Source organism: Triturus cristatus, chromosome 6 (assembly GCF_964204655.1).
Source record: "Triturus cristatus chromosome 6, aTriCri1.1, whole genome shotgun sequence".
Classification (NCBI taxonomy): Eukaryota; Metazoa; Chordata; class Amphibia; order Caudata; family Salamandridae; genus Triturus; species Triturus cristatus.
Genome location: NC_140589.1, coordinates 468,780,022 through 468,800,618, shown reverse-complemented (window position 1 = coordinate 468,800,618; position 20,597 = coordinate 468,780,022). Strand labels below are relative to the sequence as shown.

Sequence of the window (20,597 nt, the reverse complement as noted above, 5' to 3'; positions counted from 1 at the left end):
GTTGACTAGGGAAATTTTTGAACACTCTGAAATGTTTTGGAAAGAACAAGCCCCGACTCTGAGTTACTCATTAGCGCTCATTCGAAAAGAAAACGCCCACTGGTTCCCCACACTATGCTACCATAAAGCCCCCCTTCCCACCCTGTGGCTCTTATTCCAATCATACTCTTTATTTATCTCAGCCTCTTAGCCTGTGCCAAATTAGTATAAACATAGATGAGGGGCCTTAGTTTGTCTAACTTGGTGGGTATGTATGGCTACTGTGAAATTTTGCTAGACTACTGTTATTAGGATAGTGAAATTCACTGCTAATGTTGATGGATTATTTTGTGTACTACATTCTACATACATTTACCTCTGTGAAGTTATGCTCATTTAGAAGTAAAATAACTTACAAAAAACACAAATGCAACTACGGGACACTCTTAGAGCACGTTACCTCATGTCTAAACAGCATACAAACAGAATGAGAGAGATTTAGAAGAGAAGTTAACGCAAGATATTTCTTTTAAAAAACTCAGGAACTCTCTGGAAAGAACAAGGAGGGGGGGGGATCTCTGAGGGGTTTACCTTCTGGTTCCCAATTAGAGAGGAGAAATCACATAAGGCTGACATAACCAGAATGAATCCTTCACAAATGAGATATGTGAAATCAATTTGGGGCTGTTTCTAGAGGCAGTAAAGCAAAAGTGAGTTGAATGAACTAAGTGAAGCACTTGCATAACGAGAAAATACACAATTTATTGAAATTAGGGCACAATCAAAATATGGAATAAATATGAAGCCCTAGTATATCCAACTATAGGATGAAAATACTTACCCGGCCCATCAAAGGGAACAAGAAAACGTGGAATTTTTTCTGAGGCTCCCAAAGGTATCAGATACATATCCTTCACTTGCCGCATGTTATTGGCAACTACACCATATCGCTTTCTGCTGCTAAAGTATGCATACAACAAAGTATACGAGATTTGATCCTCTTCAGTCACAGGGCAGAAGCGTATTAAACATGTTTCCTGTACAAACAAAAATAATAGTCAAAACCTTGATTACGCTATTTTTCAATGTTTCTGCAAAATATAGGATAAAACAATTTCGGCAAAACTGGACTGTAGACACTTAGTATTTAAGTTTGAAAAGTAAGTATTTAAGTTTGAAACGTTTAAGGGCACACACATTGTAGACATAGATGCAGGATTACGAAGAGCTAAGTTTGAACTAGTTGAGAACTAAATGGGGTCAAAATTAATGTGTAAACCTATTTCAGTAATGCCGTTTTAGTAAGATTAATACATCGAATTAATGGAATACTAGATTGCATACCTGTAAACAATAATTCAACATGCTTTACAGGATCACACGATGGTTGAATGTTCCTCTGAGATCAAAGAGAATTTGGATACTAAATAAAATATGATGCTGTTGGATAACAATTTACCATTGTCTTTTGACATTGTTCAGTTTATGAAATTGAGCCCTGGCACCTGCCTCTTAATTGTAGTAAATGTGGCTGCGTGTGTCACTTGCAGGTGACAATTTGGGTAGGCAGAAGCTTAGTGCAGCATTCCCCTAACAGGCTGTATGACTTTCTCCCCATACTTTATACCCCCATAGCTTGGGGCCTGTGGGGAACTGCTCACATCTGGTGAAGAATGTCAAACAATGTCAGTTAGCTTTCTTCAGGGGCAGGGCGAGGGTCCTTCTTTCCATACATGAAAACTCCCAGGATTGGCCTCCTTGGGTGATCATGTGCAGCAAGAAGCAGAGGTTGCTTTGGTTGTTTTACCCGGGTATACGAGATGAGCGTTTGACAACACTATCTTTCACCTACTTCCATAGCCGGAGCGAGTGATTTTTGGAGTGGTCAATTTATCGTCCTTTTCAACTGTATTTTTTGGTGACTATATATTGTATTGCTATTTGTATAGTGCGGAACTATCTAAAATGTGTCAGATGAATATTACTAGGAATGGGAGATGATCTACAAGACTGTGAACATCAAGTGGGGACTACACAACTACAATTCACACACTATACTTGTAAGGAAGTGGGTTTCTGTTGCAGTAACCCCCCACTTTTTGCCTGATACCTGATGCACTTTTCCTTGATGTGCCCTGGGTCCCTGCCAATCAGGTACCCAGGGCCTGTGTTCCTTCCCTAAAAACTGTACTAAAGCTTAAACCCAATTGGCATCTCTGGCCACATGTCAGGCCCCGGTAAATGGTACCCTAGGTACCCAGGGCATTGTGCCCAGAGAAGACCCCAAAGGGCTGCAGCACTTATTGTGCCACCCTTAGGGGCCCTGCACCTTGACACACACACACTGCCTTGGCAGGCTGAGTGTCCTGGTGCAGAACTAAACACAGAGTCGACATGGCACACATCCCTGTGTGCCATGTCCACAAACCCACTGCCCTGGAATGCATCAGCCACCCCTCTAGCTGGATGCCCTATGCCAGTGGTGAGGACACAGGTGCATGAGCCCTGTGCCCCTACAGTACTCAGGGCCATTCCTGGGCACTGTAAGTGAAGTGATACCATTAAGAGTATATGGTGCTGGGAGGTTGTCATTACAAACTCCACAGCACCATAATGGCTACACTGAAGACTGAGAAGTTTGATATCAAACTTCTCAGCACATTAAGCCCCCACTGATGCCAGTGTGGGATTTAATGTAAAATGCACTACAGAGGGTATCTTAGAGATGCCCCCTGAAACCTAACCTACAATCCACATCTTGTCTGAGAGGCTGCCTAGGCTGCACACAGCAGACATGTTGCTGGACCCCTGGGTTGAGAGTCCCCGCTCTCCTGGGCCTGCAACAGTGCACATCCTGGGCGAGGTGCTAGGTCTCCTCCCCCAGGATGGGCAGGGGGAACCTTCAAAGGCATGCCACCTTTGTGAGCTTCTCCAGGCCACTTGCTGTACTCCGCAACTGGCCCCCACCGGTTCGGAGGCGAGGTGAAGCACAACTCCGGGCTCCGGCCATCTTGAGGATGGGGAGCCCTGCCCAATCACAGCTACGCTCCTGCCCCCCTCCCACCGGAGAGGAGCAGGATAGGGGGTGTACTCACCCCAGGAAAGGGACCCATTGGTCCCTGTCCTCACCCTACCTGTAACACCCCTAAATTTAGTATTTAGGGGCACCCTGAACCTTCCTTCCTCAGATCCGGATTCGAAAACAAGCAAGAAGATCAAGAAACCAGAAGACCCGCCGCGCAGCTGCTAACAAGAGGACGACACCAACTGACTTGGCCCCAGCCCTACCGGCCTGTTGATCCTTGAACCTGCTCCTGTGGATCTCCGGCGCCTTCAGTGGTGAGCAACCTAAAAAACCCCGGAGGACCTGACCACCTTGAGACTCTACGAGGACCGGGAGTCCCACGAGCAGTCGTTCTGCTCAAACAGCAATACCCCTGGTGCCAGCCAGGAACCGCGAATCCAGCACACTCTGCACCTGCCGAGCCCGGCCGGTGCCAGAGTGGACAAAGACCCTGAGGACGTCCCCCTGGCGATTCTGACCTGGAATCCAGTGCCCAAGAACCCTCCTCGACAACCCAGACGATGCCTGCAGCCTCAGAACCAGGGACCCCTCCAACCGCGACCAGCAGGGGGTAAGATTTTCCGATGTCGGATAAGATTTATGACGTCAAAAGACACCCCTGCACCCGGCACCCACGGCCCCCTGTGCCCAACTCCTGGGTGCCTACCTATCCTCCAAGATCCCAACTTACCCCTCGAAGTGTTGGTCGCTCCTGAAGATCCTCCGTTCCCGAGTCTGCAGCCTTTGTTCACTTTCCAAGATCTCCATTGAATAACATTGAGCGCCCGACGGCTCAAAAGCACCCTGCACCCAGCCGCCCGAGTGCCCCTGGCAGTGCAACCTATGTCCTAATCTACTTCCCCATTTGTCCTGAGCAAGTGACCAGGAGCCCAGCTCCCACAGCTGCGTGGCCTGCTCGCCAGCAGCCACCAACCGAAGGCCCCCTGCCTTTCATTGGATAACATTGGGCCTAACTACCTCTGCACCCGGCTGCCCCTGTGCCGCTGAGGGTGTACCAACTGTACCTACCTGACCCTGGGAGACCCCTGAGTCTATTCCCAGAACCTTAACTCTGCCAGTCGAGTACTTACCTAAAAGCCGACAACTCACTTTTCTTCAATAGGCTAACATTGACTGGTTTCACTTGGAAATTCTTCTAAGTGTGGAGTTTTGAAACTTTAAAATATTCATCTAAAATCAGCCAAACAACGAATTTCGATTTACTCACCTGTTATCAGGAGAAACCTCAGTGCTGCATCTTGTAGCTCAGTACTGACCTTGAAAAGTAATTTTAACCGTACTTACCAGTAACTTGAATTTCCTTCCATAGGATATCATTGCCTGCTTTTTGCTGAAAAAGTTTCGAAGTGTCGATTTTTGAAACTTACAAATATTCTTTAAAAATCGTGCCAACGATAAAAACGTAATTACTTGCCTGTTTTAGATAGATGTCCCAGTGCTGAACCTAGGAGCCCAGCACTGGATTACAAAAGTAACGAGAACATACTTTACCCGTAACTCGAATTTTCGTCCATAGGAAACCATTGACTGTTTTTCTGTGAAATTTCTTCTGTCGATTTTGCAAACTTATAAATATTCCTTAAAAATCGCCTGTATAACTTGAACGCAGTTTCTCAACTGCTTACAGGTGGTACACTAGTGCTGGATCCAGGATCCAAAACTGACCTAGAAAAAGTAACCATAACCCCACTTACCTGCTAAGTGAATTTCCTTCCATTGGATAACATTGGTAATTTGATCAGAAAAAGTTTCTAAGTGTCAACTTTTAAAATAGCAAAATATTGCTTAAAAATCACAACAGTAACTAAAACATATTTACTCACTTGTTTCCAAGAACTGTCCCAGGACTGAATCTAGGATCCAGTCCTAGAGTTAGAAAAGTAATCCTGAAAGTAATCAATTGGATAGATCTTAAAATTCCCATTGAGCTCAATGTATTATTGTGTTTGAAATTGTGTTGCCTATTGCAACAAACTGTAACTATTGCATTCCAAGTCAATTGTCTTTTGCAAAGTATTTAACTAAAGCATCTCATTCTGAGAAAGTATATTTTGATAACTATTGTTGGTTCTAAAATAAAACAACCATATATTTTTATATACAAACCATTGGCATAGAGTTCAGTTCTTGAGTGTGTGAGACCATTTGCTGACTGAGTGTGTACAACAAATGCTTTACACTGACGTCTGATACTGCCTTACTGCTCAACCAAGCTACCACTTTAGAGAGTAAGGTTATATCTAACTTTAGCCTCTGCCAAACCTCTGGGGACTGTGGACTCTGTGCACACTGTACCTATTTGGGAACAGTATATACAGAGCCACTTTCTCACAATACTACATTTGCGTTTTGAACACAGAGATTAAATGATTTGCTTAGCAGTACCCCTGCGCGTCAGTAGGTGGCGTCATGCGGCTCCGCGTCCGTCGCTGGAGTCGTAAGCGCCGAGATGACGTCACGGAGAATACTTAGGCGCCACCCATGCGCGCTGATGTCAGTTCTGTACATGACTTTCCGCGCCAGGAACGCAGAGCCATGCAAGAAACTGACCACTGGTGCCAAGAAACTAGGGCCCTGAAAGGGATGACCTCAACCCTAGAGTCAGTTTGCAGAACTGGGAGAATGGGTGGGGCGGTAAGGAATCTATCACTAACTAATCGTGCCTTGGCCACGAAAGGAACGAAACCCAGGAGTGGATGGGCTCTTTGTGGAAACACCCAAGCACTTGGCCGTGGTTCGCGAGTCCTTAAAGTACTCCAGCGCACTGTCAGCCTTATCGCCAAACAGGTGAGTGCCATCAAAGGGCATGTCCATGAGCAAGCTCTGGACGTCAGGCGAGAACCCAGTGGATCGCAACCAAGCGTGGCGACGCTGTGCCACAGCCGTAGAAATCGCCCTGCCCAACTAGTCGGCGGTGTCCAAAACACACCGAATGGTGAACGTAGCCGCATCCTTACCCTCAGCAAAAGCCTGGGAAAGCACAGCATGGACCTCCTCAGGACACTGAGGTAACACCTGAGCAACCGTGTCCCACACCGCGTGGGAATAGCGGTCCAACAAGCAGGCGGTGTTCACCAACCGCAGCCCCAAGCTGGCCGACGAGAACAACCGCTTACCAAACTGCTCCAGCTTCTTAGAGTCCTTATCCGGTGGAGCCGTGGGAAAGGCACTCTGCGACGTCGAGGCCTGGATGACCAGACTCTCAGGCGTGGGATGAGTGGTCAGAAACGCGGGGTCACCAGGCGCCGGGCGGTGAGGCCTGGCGACATTTTTATCCACAGGGGCCCCCGTGGCTGGCCGCGACTAAGTGCCCAACAGGAAGTCGTTGAAGGGAAGCAGTGGCTCCGACGAAGTAGACACCGTCTGGAGCACCTCGGTGAAGAGGTTAGTTTTGAGGGCCACTGTAGGAAGATCGAGGTTGAGGACCTCAGCAGCCCGACGGAGCACCATTGTGTAGGCAGCGCCCTCTTCCATCGTAGGTGGGGTAGAGGCAAACCACGGGTCAGAAGAGACATCGAGGTCGCCGGCATCCTCCAGATTGTCCACCCCGTCCCGCTCGGAGTCACATTGATGGGCAAGAGGGTCCTCGGACCCCTCCCAGTCATCCTCCACCTCCGTTGCAGAAGAAACCAGTCGCGGCGGCAGAGCCGGAGAATGGACATACAGCTTCGGAAATGGCGCTGTGAACGGTGCCGGCCGGGCCGGCGCCGTCTCCCAATGCAGATCCCAGGTAGGAACGAAATGGTCCTGGAACCGGGGCAAGGGTGGAACGAATGGCAGCCACTGCGGCGCCAGAGGCGGAGCCGAGGGCGGCGCTATGGCTGGAGCCGGCAGCGCCGGACCTCGTGCGCAGGGGCTGGAGCCAACGGCGTAGGATCCTGTGGCGCCGAGGCTGGATCTACCGGAAGCGCCAGCGGGCCAACAGGATCCGGACACGGGACCGCGGGGCCCAAAGCTGCGCCGGTGGGAGCCCGAGGCCTAAAGAGGGGATCCATGGTGGCAAGAAACCCTTGCACCTGTTCGGGAGTCGCCGACAATAAGGCGGGTAGGCCGCATAACTCCCAGGCTCCAAAGGAGCCACACGGGCAGAGCCCCTGTTCCCCTCGTCCATATCCGAGGACTAACGGAGGAACGCCAGAGAGCGAAGACGCTTCTTTTTATGGCGTCGCTCACCGGAATCCGAGGGCGAAGACTTGGACCCCGAGACGCGACGACTGCGGCCCCGCGAGTGGTCCCAGGAACGGTCCCTGGAGTGGCGTTGGGACAAGTGCCGGACCTTCCGGCGCGGCTCCCTCAAGGTTTTCGGGGCCATGGCTCAACAGTCCCGGCAAGACCGGGAGTCATGTTCGGTCTCCTGGCAGTAGAGGCAAACATCATGGGGGTCCGCTACTGACATGTTGCGACGGCAGGCCCCACAAGACTTAAAGCCAGGCATCCCTACGTGCACCAGGAGAAAAAAGGGGAGACAAAAAGTCTCAAAAGAGTTGTCAAAAAGTGACTAAGGTACGTGCTCTATCCGGATCTGCGCTTACTGGCGCGGAAAAAGAAAGAACTGATGTCAGCGTGCATGGGTGGCGCCTAAGTAGTCTCTGTGACGTCATCTTGGCGCTTACAACGCCAGCGTCGGTTGCGGAGCCGCATGACGTCACCTACTGACGTGCAGGGGTACTGCTAAGCAAAACTTTCCAGATCCAGTCTGACGCCTGGGGATATTCTAAGGTAAGGAATCTATCACTAACGTGTCTCTTTCAGATCAATACATTTCCATTAATTGCTGCATTAATGTTGGCAAACTATCAAAATGGCTTGCAATTCAATTCCTAAAGTCTTGAAGATGGTCTAGCGGATGTAGACAATTTTAGACCGAAACGTTGACATCATACCTATTACGTGCATCATTATATTAGAGGCAATGTTATCTGTAGAGTTCGGTCACATTGCCCTATAAATATCTGTGAAAAGGTGCTCACATTTGTAACAAAGAAGGATAAATGTTTGTATCTTCTGGTTGCATTGTGTGTATTATGATTTTGTACCCTTTATAAGTCATAATTCTGGATTGATATAAAATCTATTTTTTAACACCCGTGTGATAAACACTTTTTTTTAAAGATTTGTTCATATTTGAATGACCTGAATTGTTTTTGAAAAAATTAAATTGCACGCTATTTTGATAGAGTTTGCCAACATTGAATGCAGCAATTAATGGAAATATATTGTTTAGTAAATCCCTTGTAGGCTCACTTACCTGTCAATATTTAATTGCCCAAGCCATCAAGGGTTGATTTGGTTTCCCATTAACTTTTGGAACTATAAAGTGAGTGGCGAAAGGAGCCTCTATTAGAGGGTAACTGTAGTGCTCCAATGGATTTTGCTACTTCTGTGTCCTTTTTCATATTTAGAAGTGATTCGTCCACTTGAGAGCCCAAAAGATGTTCCTTGTCAAATGGGGCATTAAGAATAGTTTGTTGTACCTCTGGTTTAAACCAGAGATTCGTAACCATGCGTGTATTTTGAGGAGAATACTGGTGTTAACTCCTCTGGCTGTGGTATAAGCAGCGTCTAACGTACACCTAATAGAGGAACTGGAAATGAATTTCCCCTCCTGCGCTAGTTCCTGCCCTCTTTTTCTATGCTCTTCTGGGAGATATTGGAGTAAGTCATCCATTTCGTCACAGTGGGCACTGTTGTACCTAGCCAAAAGACCTTGTGTATTGGCTATGCACCAATGGTTGGCTAATTGTGCAGCCACTCTTTTGCCAGAGGCATCTATCAACTTGGAATCCTTGTCCAAGTGCATCACCTAAAGTTTGTGAATTTGCTCTTTTAAGAGAATTGGAGACAACCAACTAATCTAAAGGAAGCTGGCCCTTAATAAAAATTGCGTCAGATGGTGGGGGGTTTTCAATTTTTTTTAATCAACTCTGGGTTTTATACGTGCCCTCACCGGATCTTCAAAAAATGTCTTCAGCATGCCTCATCATACTCTTTAACATGGGGAATGACTGTGTTGTCTTATGTGTGGTCCCTAATGTTCCAACTACGAAAACGCATTCCAAAGATTCCTTGTGTAAAGTGATTCCATTGTAAGTGGCTGCCCTGGCAATTAACTTCTGATATGAAGTGTTGTCATCAGGAGAGGAAGGTTTAGCACGTCAGAGATCTGGGTCAGTGTCTATAGGAGGATCTATAATACTACATTACAATCATCCCAAGTATCTGGTGGTGGTTGTCCATAATTTCACCCCAGCCCCTACATCAGGATCTGTAAAAGGAGAGCTGTGTGGTGTGATATCTAGAGGGCCTGTAAGTGGTATAATCAGTACTGGTGAAGATGAAAGAGGGGTAAGAGGAATGGAGTAAAGAGAGCTAGTAGCAATGTCCTCCTTTTTGAGAGGGATTTTATACTCTGTGACTATTTTCCTTTTGTAGGATGGTATCAGTGGCTTTGCTGTAATATGTTGGGTGTCTGGATTTATATAGATTATCTTTTGTTTTGGATCCACCTTTAGTTGCATGACTTCCAGAATTGGTTCCAGGGGTTTTAGAGGAGCATCTTTCAGTTTTGATGCCGAAATGTTCAGTGCCGAGCTGGATTTGTCCTTTTTGTCTTTCGGAACCGATGTTTTAGGTGCCGAAGGTGTGGTATCGATCCAACTAGGAAATGTTTTCGATTACCGACACGTGGGGGATGGGAAACACATTTGAAACAATACAGATGCTCGTACCATGGGTTGCCAACCAAAGGGATCCTGACAAACAGTCTCAAACCAGAGCACACAAACCACGTCCAAATCCGATAGCGGAAAGAAAACAATCTAACAATGGTGTCAATACCCATGTGCACTATGACCGAAAGGAGGAGTCACCATACCTCGTGACTGGAAAAGACTTCTTAGAAGAAAAAAAGCTTGCAAATATCCAGACCCAAAACTAGATGGCAGGAGTATGGAAAGCATGTGTATCTACATCACACATAAGGCAAACACATCATTTTAACACCTGCAGGGAGCAGCTGGCAATTTGGACAATACTATCATCCAGCAATATTTACATTTTAGATTCAAGCAGTCAGGTTTCAAGTTAAGGAACTTCTGCATTGTTTTAAATACTCAGTTGCGGCTGAACCAATATAACAAGATCCTTTAATGTTCTATTTTGCTTTCTGGTGCATCCATGCGCGATACAGTATTTCTTGTGGTTAGGTGCATTCAATTTCATGTGCTTTGAAGTATTACTTCGGTTACTGCTATATTGATGCTCATTCTGCTTCCAGGTAACATAACCCTGGTAAAGTTAGGTATGCCCACTTTGACAATTATTTATAGTTTTGTTTTTCTTACTTATATTTATATTTTTAAAAATATTTTATAGGTTTTGTATAGCCTGAACAAGACCCTGGCGGGTATCAGAGCGCATTACAGGGCATATATAAGTGAAAGACATGAAAAACAAAAATATACTAAAGGTTATGTTAACACATCAGTGTTAACTAATAAAGAATAGCAGGTTTCTACACGAATGTATAAAATAGTTCAATTGCATTTGGCCAAGAGAATTGCTTTACCTTCTTTTTTTAAGGATGCTGTGACTGGGTACTGTCTCGTTTCTGGGGGTAAGGCATTCCAGATCCTGGGAGCCATTCCTGAGAAGGTACGGTATTATGTTTTCTTCTTGGTAAATCTTTGTGGTTTCAGAAGAAGATTAAAGGAACTCCTAGTGGTTCTGTTCCCAACCGATAGTACCAGTTTCTCTGCTAGGTATCTAGGGGTATTGTTATGTAATGCCTTGAGGGTCATACAGGCGATTTTCAGATGGATTCTGGCCTCAAAAGGTAGCCAGTTGAGGGCACGAAGGTCCGGGGAGATATGACAGTTTGTTTTGTAACCTGTGATGAACCTGGCGGCTACGTTGATTGAAGCTCTTTGAGGGGCCGTCGTTGATCTGGGAAGGCCGCAAAGAGCGACACTCCCATATTCCATTTTGGGGATTACTCGAGACTGAACTGCCTGTTTAAAGTCATTTGTGGGTATGAAGGGTTTCAATCTTCTCAAGGTGTTCATCTGAAAATGTTCTCCTTTAGTTGCAGCACTGAGGGGATTCTGCATATTTAGCTTGTTATCTAGAGTTATTCCTAATGATTTAGCAGAGTCGATGATGAGAGGTTGACTGTTGAGTGCTGTTAGGTTTTTCATCCATTCATGGATGATGGTTGTTTGGCTGGGGGGGGGGGGGGGGCGATTAGGAGGAGTTCTGTTTTGAGGGTGTTTAGTTTTAAGTGGTTTTTGGCCAACCAGGATTGTGTTTTTTGGAGCGTTGCGTTGAGGGTCTTGATGTCTTCAAGTGATTGGACCTTAATGTAGAGTTGTGTGTCGTCTGTGTACATGTGGTAGTGGACATTTGAAGAGTTGAGAAGCTCGGTGAGTGGTTCCATAAAAAAATTGAAGAGTGTCGGGGAGAGGGAGGATCCCTGGGGTACTCCAAGAGTGAGTGGAGTGGGCTTTGATAGGTATTGATTGTTCTTGACTCTTTGTGTTCTGTTTTGAAGGAATGAAGTGAACCAGTTTACAACCGTTCCAGATAATCCCATTCTATATTTCAGGAGTTCTAGTAAGTTATCATGTTTGATGGTGTCGAAGGCTGAGGATAGGTCAAGCAGGGTTAGTAGACAGGCTTTGTTTTGGTCATTGCACATTATGGACAGACTGGCTAACTGTATCATAATTTAGCATGGTGTTTTAATAAAAGAATTGGAGCAAATACAAAATTAATTTAACAGGATTTCACAGCATCCTGACATAGCTCAGCGGTAATATCTGGACCAGCATACATGGGTTCATGCCTGCAGTTTTGCCAGTGAAATGTGTAAGTGGTGCCAAGATTCTTAACTTTGCTGATCCACTTTAGCAAAGTACCTTATTCTTGCGGTCTTAAAATATCATCCGAGGGTGCTCATGTGTGAGAAAGTGCCATCTTTCTTGCAAGGTATGCCCCCACTTTTTGCTGAATTGCTGAATGTACTTTGACTGAGTGTGCCCTGGACTCCTGCCAATCAGATGCCCAGGGCCTATGTTCCTTCCCTAAAACAAACCAAACCCAAATTGGCAAACCCTGGCCACATGTCAGCCCCTGGTAAATGGTACCCTAGGCACCCAGGGCCCTGTGACCAGGGAAGGCCTCTAAGGGCTGCAGCACTCCTTGTGCCACCCTTAGAGGCCCTGTACCCTTACACACACACACTGCCTTTGCAGGTTGAGTGTTTGGGTGCAGGACAAAAACCAAGTCGACATGGCACACATCCCTGTGTGCCATACCCATAACCTACACTGCCATGGCATACATCAGTCACTCCTCTAGCTGGGTGCCTTATGCCAATGGCGTGGGCACAGGAGCAGGAGCACTGTGCCCCTACAGTACCCAGGTCTATTCCTGGGCACTGTAAGTGCAGTGCTGCCATTTAAAAGGACATGGTGCTGAGAGATCGTCAAACACGAGCTCCACAGCACCATAATGGCAACACTAAAAACTGAGAAGTTTGGTATCAAACTTCTCAGCACATTAAACCCACACTGATGCCAGTGTGGGATTTAATGTACCCAGCACCCCAGAGGGCATCTTAGAGGTGCCCCCTTAAACCTAACCTTCAATCCACGTCTGCTCTGAGGCTGCCTAGGCTGCCACCCAGCAGACATGTTGCTGGACCCCTGGGTAGGAGAGCCCCTGCTCTCCTGGGCCTGCAACAATGCACATCCTGGGCGAGGTGCTAAATCTCCTCCCACAGGATGGGCAGGGGGAAGCTTCAAAGGCATGCCGCCTCTGTGAGCTTCCCCAGGCCCCTGCAACCCCACTCTGGCGGGAAGCTTCGTCCGGAAACCCCAAATAAGGACAGGCGATGTGCCAGCCTGCCAACCCCACCCCTCAGGTGGGGGAGGCGAGGTGAAGCACATCTTCGGGCTCTCGCCATCTTGAAGATGGGGAGCCCTACCCTATCAGGACTAGGCTACTGCCCCCCTCCCACAGGAGAGAGGCAGGATAGGGGGTGTACCTACCTGTAACGCCCCTAAATCTAGTATTTAGGGGCTCCCTGAACCTTCCTCCCCCAGATTCCAGATTTAAAACTACAAAGAGCAAGAAGAAAGAAGATCTGCCCTGCAGCTGCTGAAAAGAGGAAGACACCAACTGCTTTGGCCCCAGCCCTACCGGCCTGTCAACCCTCGAACCTGCTCCTGCTCCAACCCGGCATCTCTTGTGGCCAGCAACCTCACCAACCCCGGAGGACCTGGCTACCTTTTGGCTCTAAGCCCCTGGGACTCCCATGAGTAGAGGCTCTACTCAAAAACTTATCTCTAATCCCTGTCACCAGCCCGGAACCGCGAACCCAGCACACTCTGCACCAGCCAAGCCTGGCCAGTGCCGGAGTGAACAAAGACCCTGCGGATGACCCCACGGCGACTGTGACCCCGAGTCCGGCACCCAAGGCCCTCCCTCGACACTCCTGAAGAAGCCCGCAGCCTCAGAACAAGGTGCCCCCCCAACCGCGATCAACAGAGGGTAAGATTTCCCGACACCAAAAGCCACCCCTGCACACGGCGCCCACGGCCCTTTGTGCCCAATCCCGGGGTACCTACCTATCCTCCAACTACCCAACTTACCTCTCGAAGTGGTGGTGGCACCTGAAGAGTCCTCGTCCCCGAGCTTGCAGTCTTTTTCTAAACTGGAGATTTCCCATTGAAATCAATTGAGCACCCAACGGCTCAAAAGCCGCCCGAGTGGCCCTGGCAGTGAAAACTCTACAACTACCCACTTCCCCACTTGCCCTGAGTAAGTGACCAGGAGCTCAGCTCCCACAGCCGCGTGGCTTGCCAGTCAGCAGCCACCAACCAAGGCCCCCCTATCCCTCATAGGATAACATTGGGCCTAACTCTCTCTGCACCCGGCCGCCCTAGAGCCGCTGAGGGTGAACCAACTTTACCTACCTGACCATGGGGGACCCCTGAGTCTATGCCCAGAACCTCAACTCTTCCAGTCGAGTACATACCCTTAAACCGCAAACTCTATTTTCCTCATAGGGTAACATTGACTGGCTTTTTCCTGAAATTTCTTCTCAGTGTAGACTTTTCAAATCTTAAAATATTCACCAAAAATCAGCCGAGTAACGAAAACGAAATTACTCACCTGCTCTTAGGTGAGCTCCCAGTGCTGGATCTTGGTGCCCACCACTGACTCTGAAAAATACTTACAACTGTACTTACCCTTAACTCAATTTTCTTCCATAGGAATCCATTGACTGTTTTTCTGTGAAATTTCTTCTAAGTGTCGATTTCTGCAATCTTTAAATATTCTTCAAAAATCGTATAATATCTGAAAACGTAATTACTTACCTGTTTTGGATAAAGGTCCCAGTACTGAGTCTAGGCATCCAGTACTGGATTACAAAAGTAACGAGAACCTACTGTATCTGTAACCTGAATTTTCTTCCATAGGGAATCATTGCATGTTTCCTTTGAAATATTTTCTGTCAACTTTTAAAATAGCTAAATATTGTTTAAAAATCATTACAGTAATTAAGTCGACTTTCATCACTTGATTCTGAGTACTGACCGAGGACTGAATCTGGGATCCAGTCCTGGAATTCCAAAAGTAATCTAAAAAGTAATCTGTTGAAAAATTATCTGAATTTACCATTGAGCTCAATGCATTGTTGTGTTTAAAAAATAGAGTTGCCTACTGCAACCACTTGTAACTGTTTACAAAAGTTTATTGCATTTTGCAAAAGTATTTATATGAAACATCTCATGCTGAGAAAGTATATTTCCAATCCAAGTGTTGGTTCTAAAATAAAACAAGCATATATTTTTTATATATAAATCATTGGCCTAGAGTTCAGTTATTGAGTGTGTGAGACCATTTGCTGACTGAGTGTGTACAACAAATGCTTTACACTGTCCTCTGATACTGCCTTACTGCTCGACCAAGCTACCACTTTAGAGAGTAAGGTTATATCTAACTTTAACCTCTGTCAAACCCTGGGGGACTGTGGACTCTGTACACCCTGTACCTATTAGGGAACAGTATATACAGAGCCACTTTCTCACATCATGTCCTAAGGGAAGGCACTTATTTTGCTGCACGACTGTCTAAAACAGCCCAATACAACTAGTTGAGGTCAGGCGACTTACTTTGTTTTGAAACCTTAGACTACTATGATAAGGTTCATGCTGCCACAATCAAGTGCTATAAACTGTTTTCACTGATTTATAAGTGGACTCCGACATGAACATAAGTCTGCAGCAGTTGGTTTATGTAGAATGTGGTTATGGGATTTTCACATATTCCCGCCAGGATTTGTAAGGATGAGTACCATGTTTTTCAATAATTGCAGGCCTCTTTAGGAAATTTGTTTTAGCTTCAAAATTTTAGGAGCTGAATTGTTGATCGTATGCACTTTAACAGGGCCATGCATTATAGCATGTCTTAACAAACTGATGTAAATATGTAACAATTTATCCATCTATCTTCAATATCGCTGCAAGGTTTATTTTTAAGTTAAAGCACATGAACAGCATCCATTTTAGGACATCATCATTTCCCACTCCTCATCCCTGCTTCTCATCCATCATCCATACTTCTTAGCCTTCACCCATATGTCTCAGCCTTCACCCCGATGTCTCAGCCTTCACCCCAATGTCTCAGCCTTCACCCCGATGTCTCAGCCTTCACCCCGATGTCTCAGCCTTCACCCTAATGTCTCAGCCTTCACCCTAATGTCTCAGCCTTCACCCGATGTCTCAGCCTTCACCCGATGTCTCAGCCTTCACCCGATGTCTCAGCCTTCACCCCGATGTCTCAGCCTTCACCCCGATGTCTCATCCATCACCCGATGTCTCATCCATCTCCCAGATGTCTCATCCATCTCCCAGATGTCCCATCAATCACCACAATGTCTCATCCATCACCCCGATGTCTCATCCATGTAACAAGGGCCTGTAAATTGAATGCTACCTGTGGCCCTGCAGCACTTGTTGTGCCACTGTAAGAAAGTGCCCTCTGTTTGCATGGTTGCCCCCACTTTTTGCTAAACTGCTGATGTGCTTTGACCGAGTGTGCCCTGCGTTCTTGCCAAACAGGTACCCAGGGCCTATGTTCTTTCCCTAAAACTGCACTGAAGACAAAACCCAATTGGCACTCTTTGGCCGCAGGTCAGTCCCTTGTAAATGGTACCACAGGTACAAATGGCACTGTGGCCAGGGAAGGCCTGTAAGGGCTGCAGCATTTATTGTGCCAACCTTAGAGGCCCTGTACCATTACACCCACATACTGCCTTTGCAGGCAAAGTGAAGAGTCGACATGACACACATCCCTGTGTGCAATGCCTACAACCCACTGCCCTGGCATGGGTCAGCCACCCCTCTGGCTGGGTGCACTATACCAGTGGTGAGGGTACAGGTGCATGAGCCCTGTACCCCTACAGTGTCTAAGCCAATTCTTAGACATTGTAAGTGCAGTAATGCCATTAAGAGTATATGGTACTGGGAGTTTGTCATTACCAATTCCACAGCACTATAATGGCTTTACTGAAAACTGGGAAGTTTGGTATCAAACTTCTAAGCACATTAAACTCACACTGATGCGACCTAACACTAGTGCCCAGGCTGAGTGGCTGCTCGCCAGCTGCCAGCACCAGACATGTTTCTGGACCCCTTGGTTGAGAGCCTGCTGTTCTCGGGGGTCTGATACTACGCACATCCTGGGACGAGGTCCCAAGCCTCCTCCCCCAGGATGGGCAGGGTCCACGAAGGGGAATCTTCAAAGGCTTGCCTCCTATGTGAGCTTCCCCAGGCCTTTTGCTGCTTCCAGCAACTAGCCCCCACTGGTTCTGACCCCCACTATGGGTGGGAGAATCGGCGGGAAAACCAAGTGAAGGAAGGGAGGTGTGCCCACCTTTGGCAACCCCACCCCTCAGGCGGGGGAGATGAGGTGATGCACAACTCTTAGTCCCCACCATCTTGTAGGTAGGGGGACCCAGCCAACTAGAGTGAGGCATATGCCCCCCTCCCAATGGAGGGTGGCATAATAGGGGGGTACCCACCCCAAGGAAGGGACCCATTGGTCCCAACCTTTACCTACCTGTAACACCTCTAAATCTAGTATTTAGGGGCACCCCTGAACCTTGCCTCCTCAGACAAGAACCGACTAAGAAGAAGAGAACAAGGACCGAAGAAGCCGTGCTAAATCTCAGAAGAGGAGGACGCCCAATGACTTGGCCCCAGCCCTACAGGCCTGTCCCCAACTCGTACCTGTAGGTGAGCAATCCGGTGTGTCCTGCAGCCAGCAACCTCATGAACCCTGAGGACCTGCCCTGCCTTCCACAAGAAAGACTTTGTCTCCTGTGAGCACCGGATTTGCTCACCCACAGATTCTGGCTCTGGCCAAATCCACAAGTCTGCCCCACTCTGCACCAGACACCCCCAGCCCAAGTGGCCCAACACCACGAGGAGGTCTCCCCGACGATCCTGACATGAGATCTGTTGATATCTGACCTGCCTCGAATCTCCCAGCGAAGCCTGCAGCCTCTTTCTGGAGGATCCCCCCTGACTGCAACCCGAGCTGGTAAGAAAAACCCGATGCCTAAAGGAACCCCTGCACCCGAAGTCCCATGGCCTTAGTTGGCGCAACCAACAGTGTCCCAGCATCCCCAGGCATCCCAACTTACCTCTCCAACCGGTTGTCACCTCAAGAAGATGTTCATACCCGAGCCTGCAGTCTTTGTTGAAACCAGAGAATCCCCACTGAAATCAACAGGGCACCCGACACCAAACCAGCACCCTGAACCCAGCCGCCCCTCCGCCGCTGCAGATGTACCTTGGGTGCTAAATCGGATACCCTTTGTTCTGAGCTAAACCCCAGGAGCTTTGCTCCCACAAACTTGTGGCCTGCTCGTGAGCAGCCAAAACCAGACACCCCCCTACTCCCCATTGGATAACATTGGGCCTCAGGACTCTGCACCCGGCCGCCCTAGTGCTGCTGAGGGTGTTTTGAGAATGCATCCTTGACCCTGGTGGAACCCTGGTTCTAACCCCAGAATATCAACTCCCACAACAAAGTACTTACCTGTTTACCGATAACTTCATTTCTCTCTATAGGAATACACTGACTGATTTTCCTTGAAAAATGTTTTAAGTGTGGAGTTGGTTTTGTATGGAACTTTGAGAAACTGAAAACAACAAAAAAAATGTACTCACCTTTTCGTTAGGAAATGACCCAGTGTGAAATCTAGGTATTTCACACTCAGTTAAAAAAGAAACTCAGAAAGTAATCTGTAAAGTAATAGAAAGTAATCTAACAGTAATTTCCACTGTATCGAAAGCATTTACAAACCTGTAACAAAGTCATTTTCATTCAGCTTGCTTGTTTTGTTCAACTTGCCTTGAAAATTATTATATACACTTACCTGTGCCAGGCTTGCTTTGTTCTAAGAAATAAATACAACAAAATAATATTTTTATACAAATCAAATTGGTCTGAGTTCAGTCTTTGAAAGTGTGACATCATTTGCTGATTGAGTGTGTACAACAAATGCTTAACACTACCCTCTGATAAAACCTTACTGCTGGACCACACTTCCACAAATAGAGAAAAGGTGCTATCTACTTTTACCTCTGCCTATCTTTGGGGTTCCACTGGACTCTGTGCCCACTTTACCTCATTTTGGTAAAGTATATGCAGAGCCAGCTTCCTACAGCCACCCAGCAAAGTAGCCTTGTAAAATGTCTCAGGCTTGCTTAAGAGAGAACTTGTTGTTTGGTCTCTCGAGAATTGTAATTTAAAATCCTCTTTAACAGTAAAGTTGAATTTTCAGTCACAATTCGGAAAGTTTGCATTTGTTTTCCCTAACCATATGGTTCCTGCAGCCTGTGTCCTGGGTCTCATGACTGAGTGTAGTTGACTATTGTATTTTCCTTCCAGACAGTGTCACAAAGGGGGACTGGATTTTGGCAAGATATGACATCCTGACAGGATGGGTGAGGCAGAGCTGCCACCTACCACACTCGCACTTCAATAGGGGCTGCTTTCTTCACTCACAAAGAACTTTACAACATCCTTTTCTCACCTCAGACATCTTGTGGCCTGGGCAGGGGAAGGAAGTAAATTCCAGAACCAGATGTGGGGGGAAATCTAGGAGTTTCTCCAACTTCAAAGATAACACCAGGTATAAAAGTTAAACCCTGACACCCACTCTTCAGGATACGCCTGTGGACTGCCCTGGTGCCTGCCCAAATGTTTGAAGACTGCAGAGCAGCCTGAGACCTGCCTTGCTGCTTGAACCCAGGACTACAAGAGTGTCTCCAAGTGTCAGTTGACTGGCCTCCTGTTCTGAGCTGCAGGGACATGACAGGCTCCTGCTCGGCAGCTTCATCAGAACCAACTCAGCGCAACGCAAGTCCTCTCATCTCCAGATCAGTGGCTTGCTTGGAACCGACACAGTACGACTGTGAAAGAAAGGCAGGCACTGAGGCAGTGGTAATGATAACTATGCCTCTGGTCGAAGAGTGCATCATCACCTGATGAAAGGAACATTCCATCAAATTTAAGGGACGAAAGGTGGGATGTCTTTCGGTAGCCTGTTGTCCAAGTATGGCTTTTATTAATTGTCCTTATTCTGCATGCATGCAACCACTATCATCCTTGGTAATCATTCTGTTAAATAACGAGGAGAACACAGTATTGCCAAAGAAGATTAGCCATTCCCCTTGTTGAAGATCAGATTTAATTCAGGCTATGATGAGCATTCTGAATTACTCTTTCAGCAGGAAAAGAGATATTTTCACATACAAAGTAGGAAGCTGTAGACTCATGAAGCTTATCATTGCTATAGTAAACACTGTTATGTATCCCATGTACCAATCCCCCAAAATGTGTGAAGGTGCTTGGAAGCCTTGCCTGCTCTTCCCTCCAAAACCCCTATTGTTCAAGGTGTGCACCTTTGCTCGTAAACAACTCTGACGTAAGCCATCTCTATGCTCTGCACAGTTAAGTGGCAGAGGACACCAAAGAAGGCAGAGAAGCCTCTGACACAGAACTTGTTATGGTGTCATGGGAGAGATGGCAGTTCCGAAACATAATGCTTTATCAGGTGACCACTGGAAGGAGGACAGGGACTACTCTACCACTAATGCAGCTACTGTACCAGTAGGCCCTTTGCCCTCTTCCAGCTGCTACATACGTGGAGGCAGAGAAGAAAGGCTCTTTGGGAAGATAGGCTGTGGGGGAAAGCACTGTGAAACCACGCATATACTGATAAAGACTACTGGATTAGGGTCTAATGTCTTCCTTCAGACATCATCATTGAACTTCAGGAAAGAGAATAAACTCAGGAGAGCTCCATGGACAGTAGGCCACACCAATGGCATATTAAGTAACAAGACGAAGAAAAATAGTTGAGATGTCAAGCTCGGTTTGACAGAACGACAGGCAAGAGATAGAGGCTCAATCTCTTCTTTGCTGGTCCACCCCAGACCCTCTTTTTTCTGCT

General features: G+C 47.1%; 1 protein-coding gene across 2 annotated transcripts in view; it reads right to left on the bottom strand.

The window, feature by feature from the left end:
• PHF3 (PHD finger protein 3) overlaps positions 1-20,597 on the bottom strand; it is a 640,592-nt gene that overhangs the window by 101,140 nt on the left and 518,855 nt on the right. For both annotated transcript variants that reach the window (XM_085610899.1, XM_085610900.1), the window contains one exon: positions 821-1,016. In XM_085610899.1, coding sequence (XP_085467025.1) covers positions 821-1,016 — 196 coding nt within the window. The remainder of the gene's footprint in view (positions 1-820; positions 1,017-20,597) is intronic.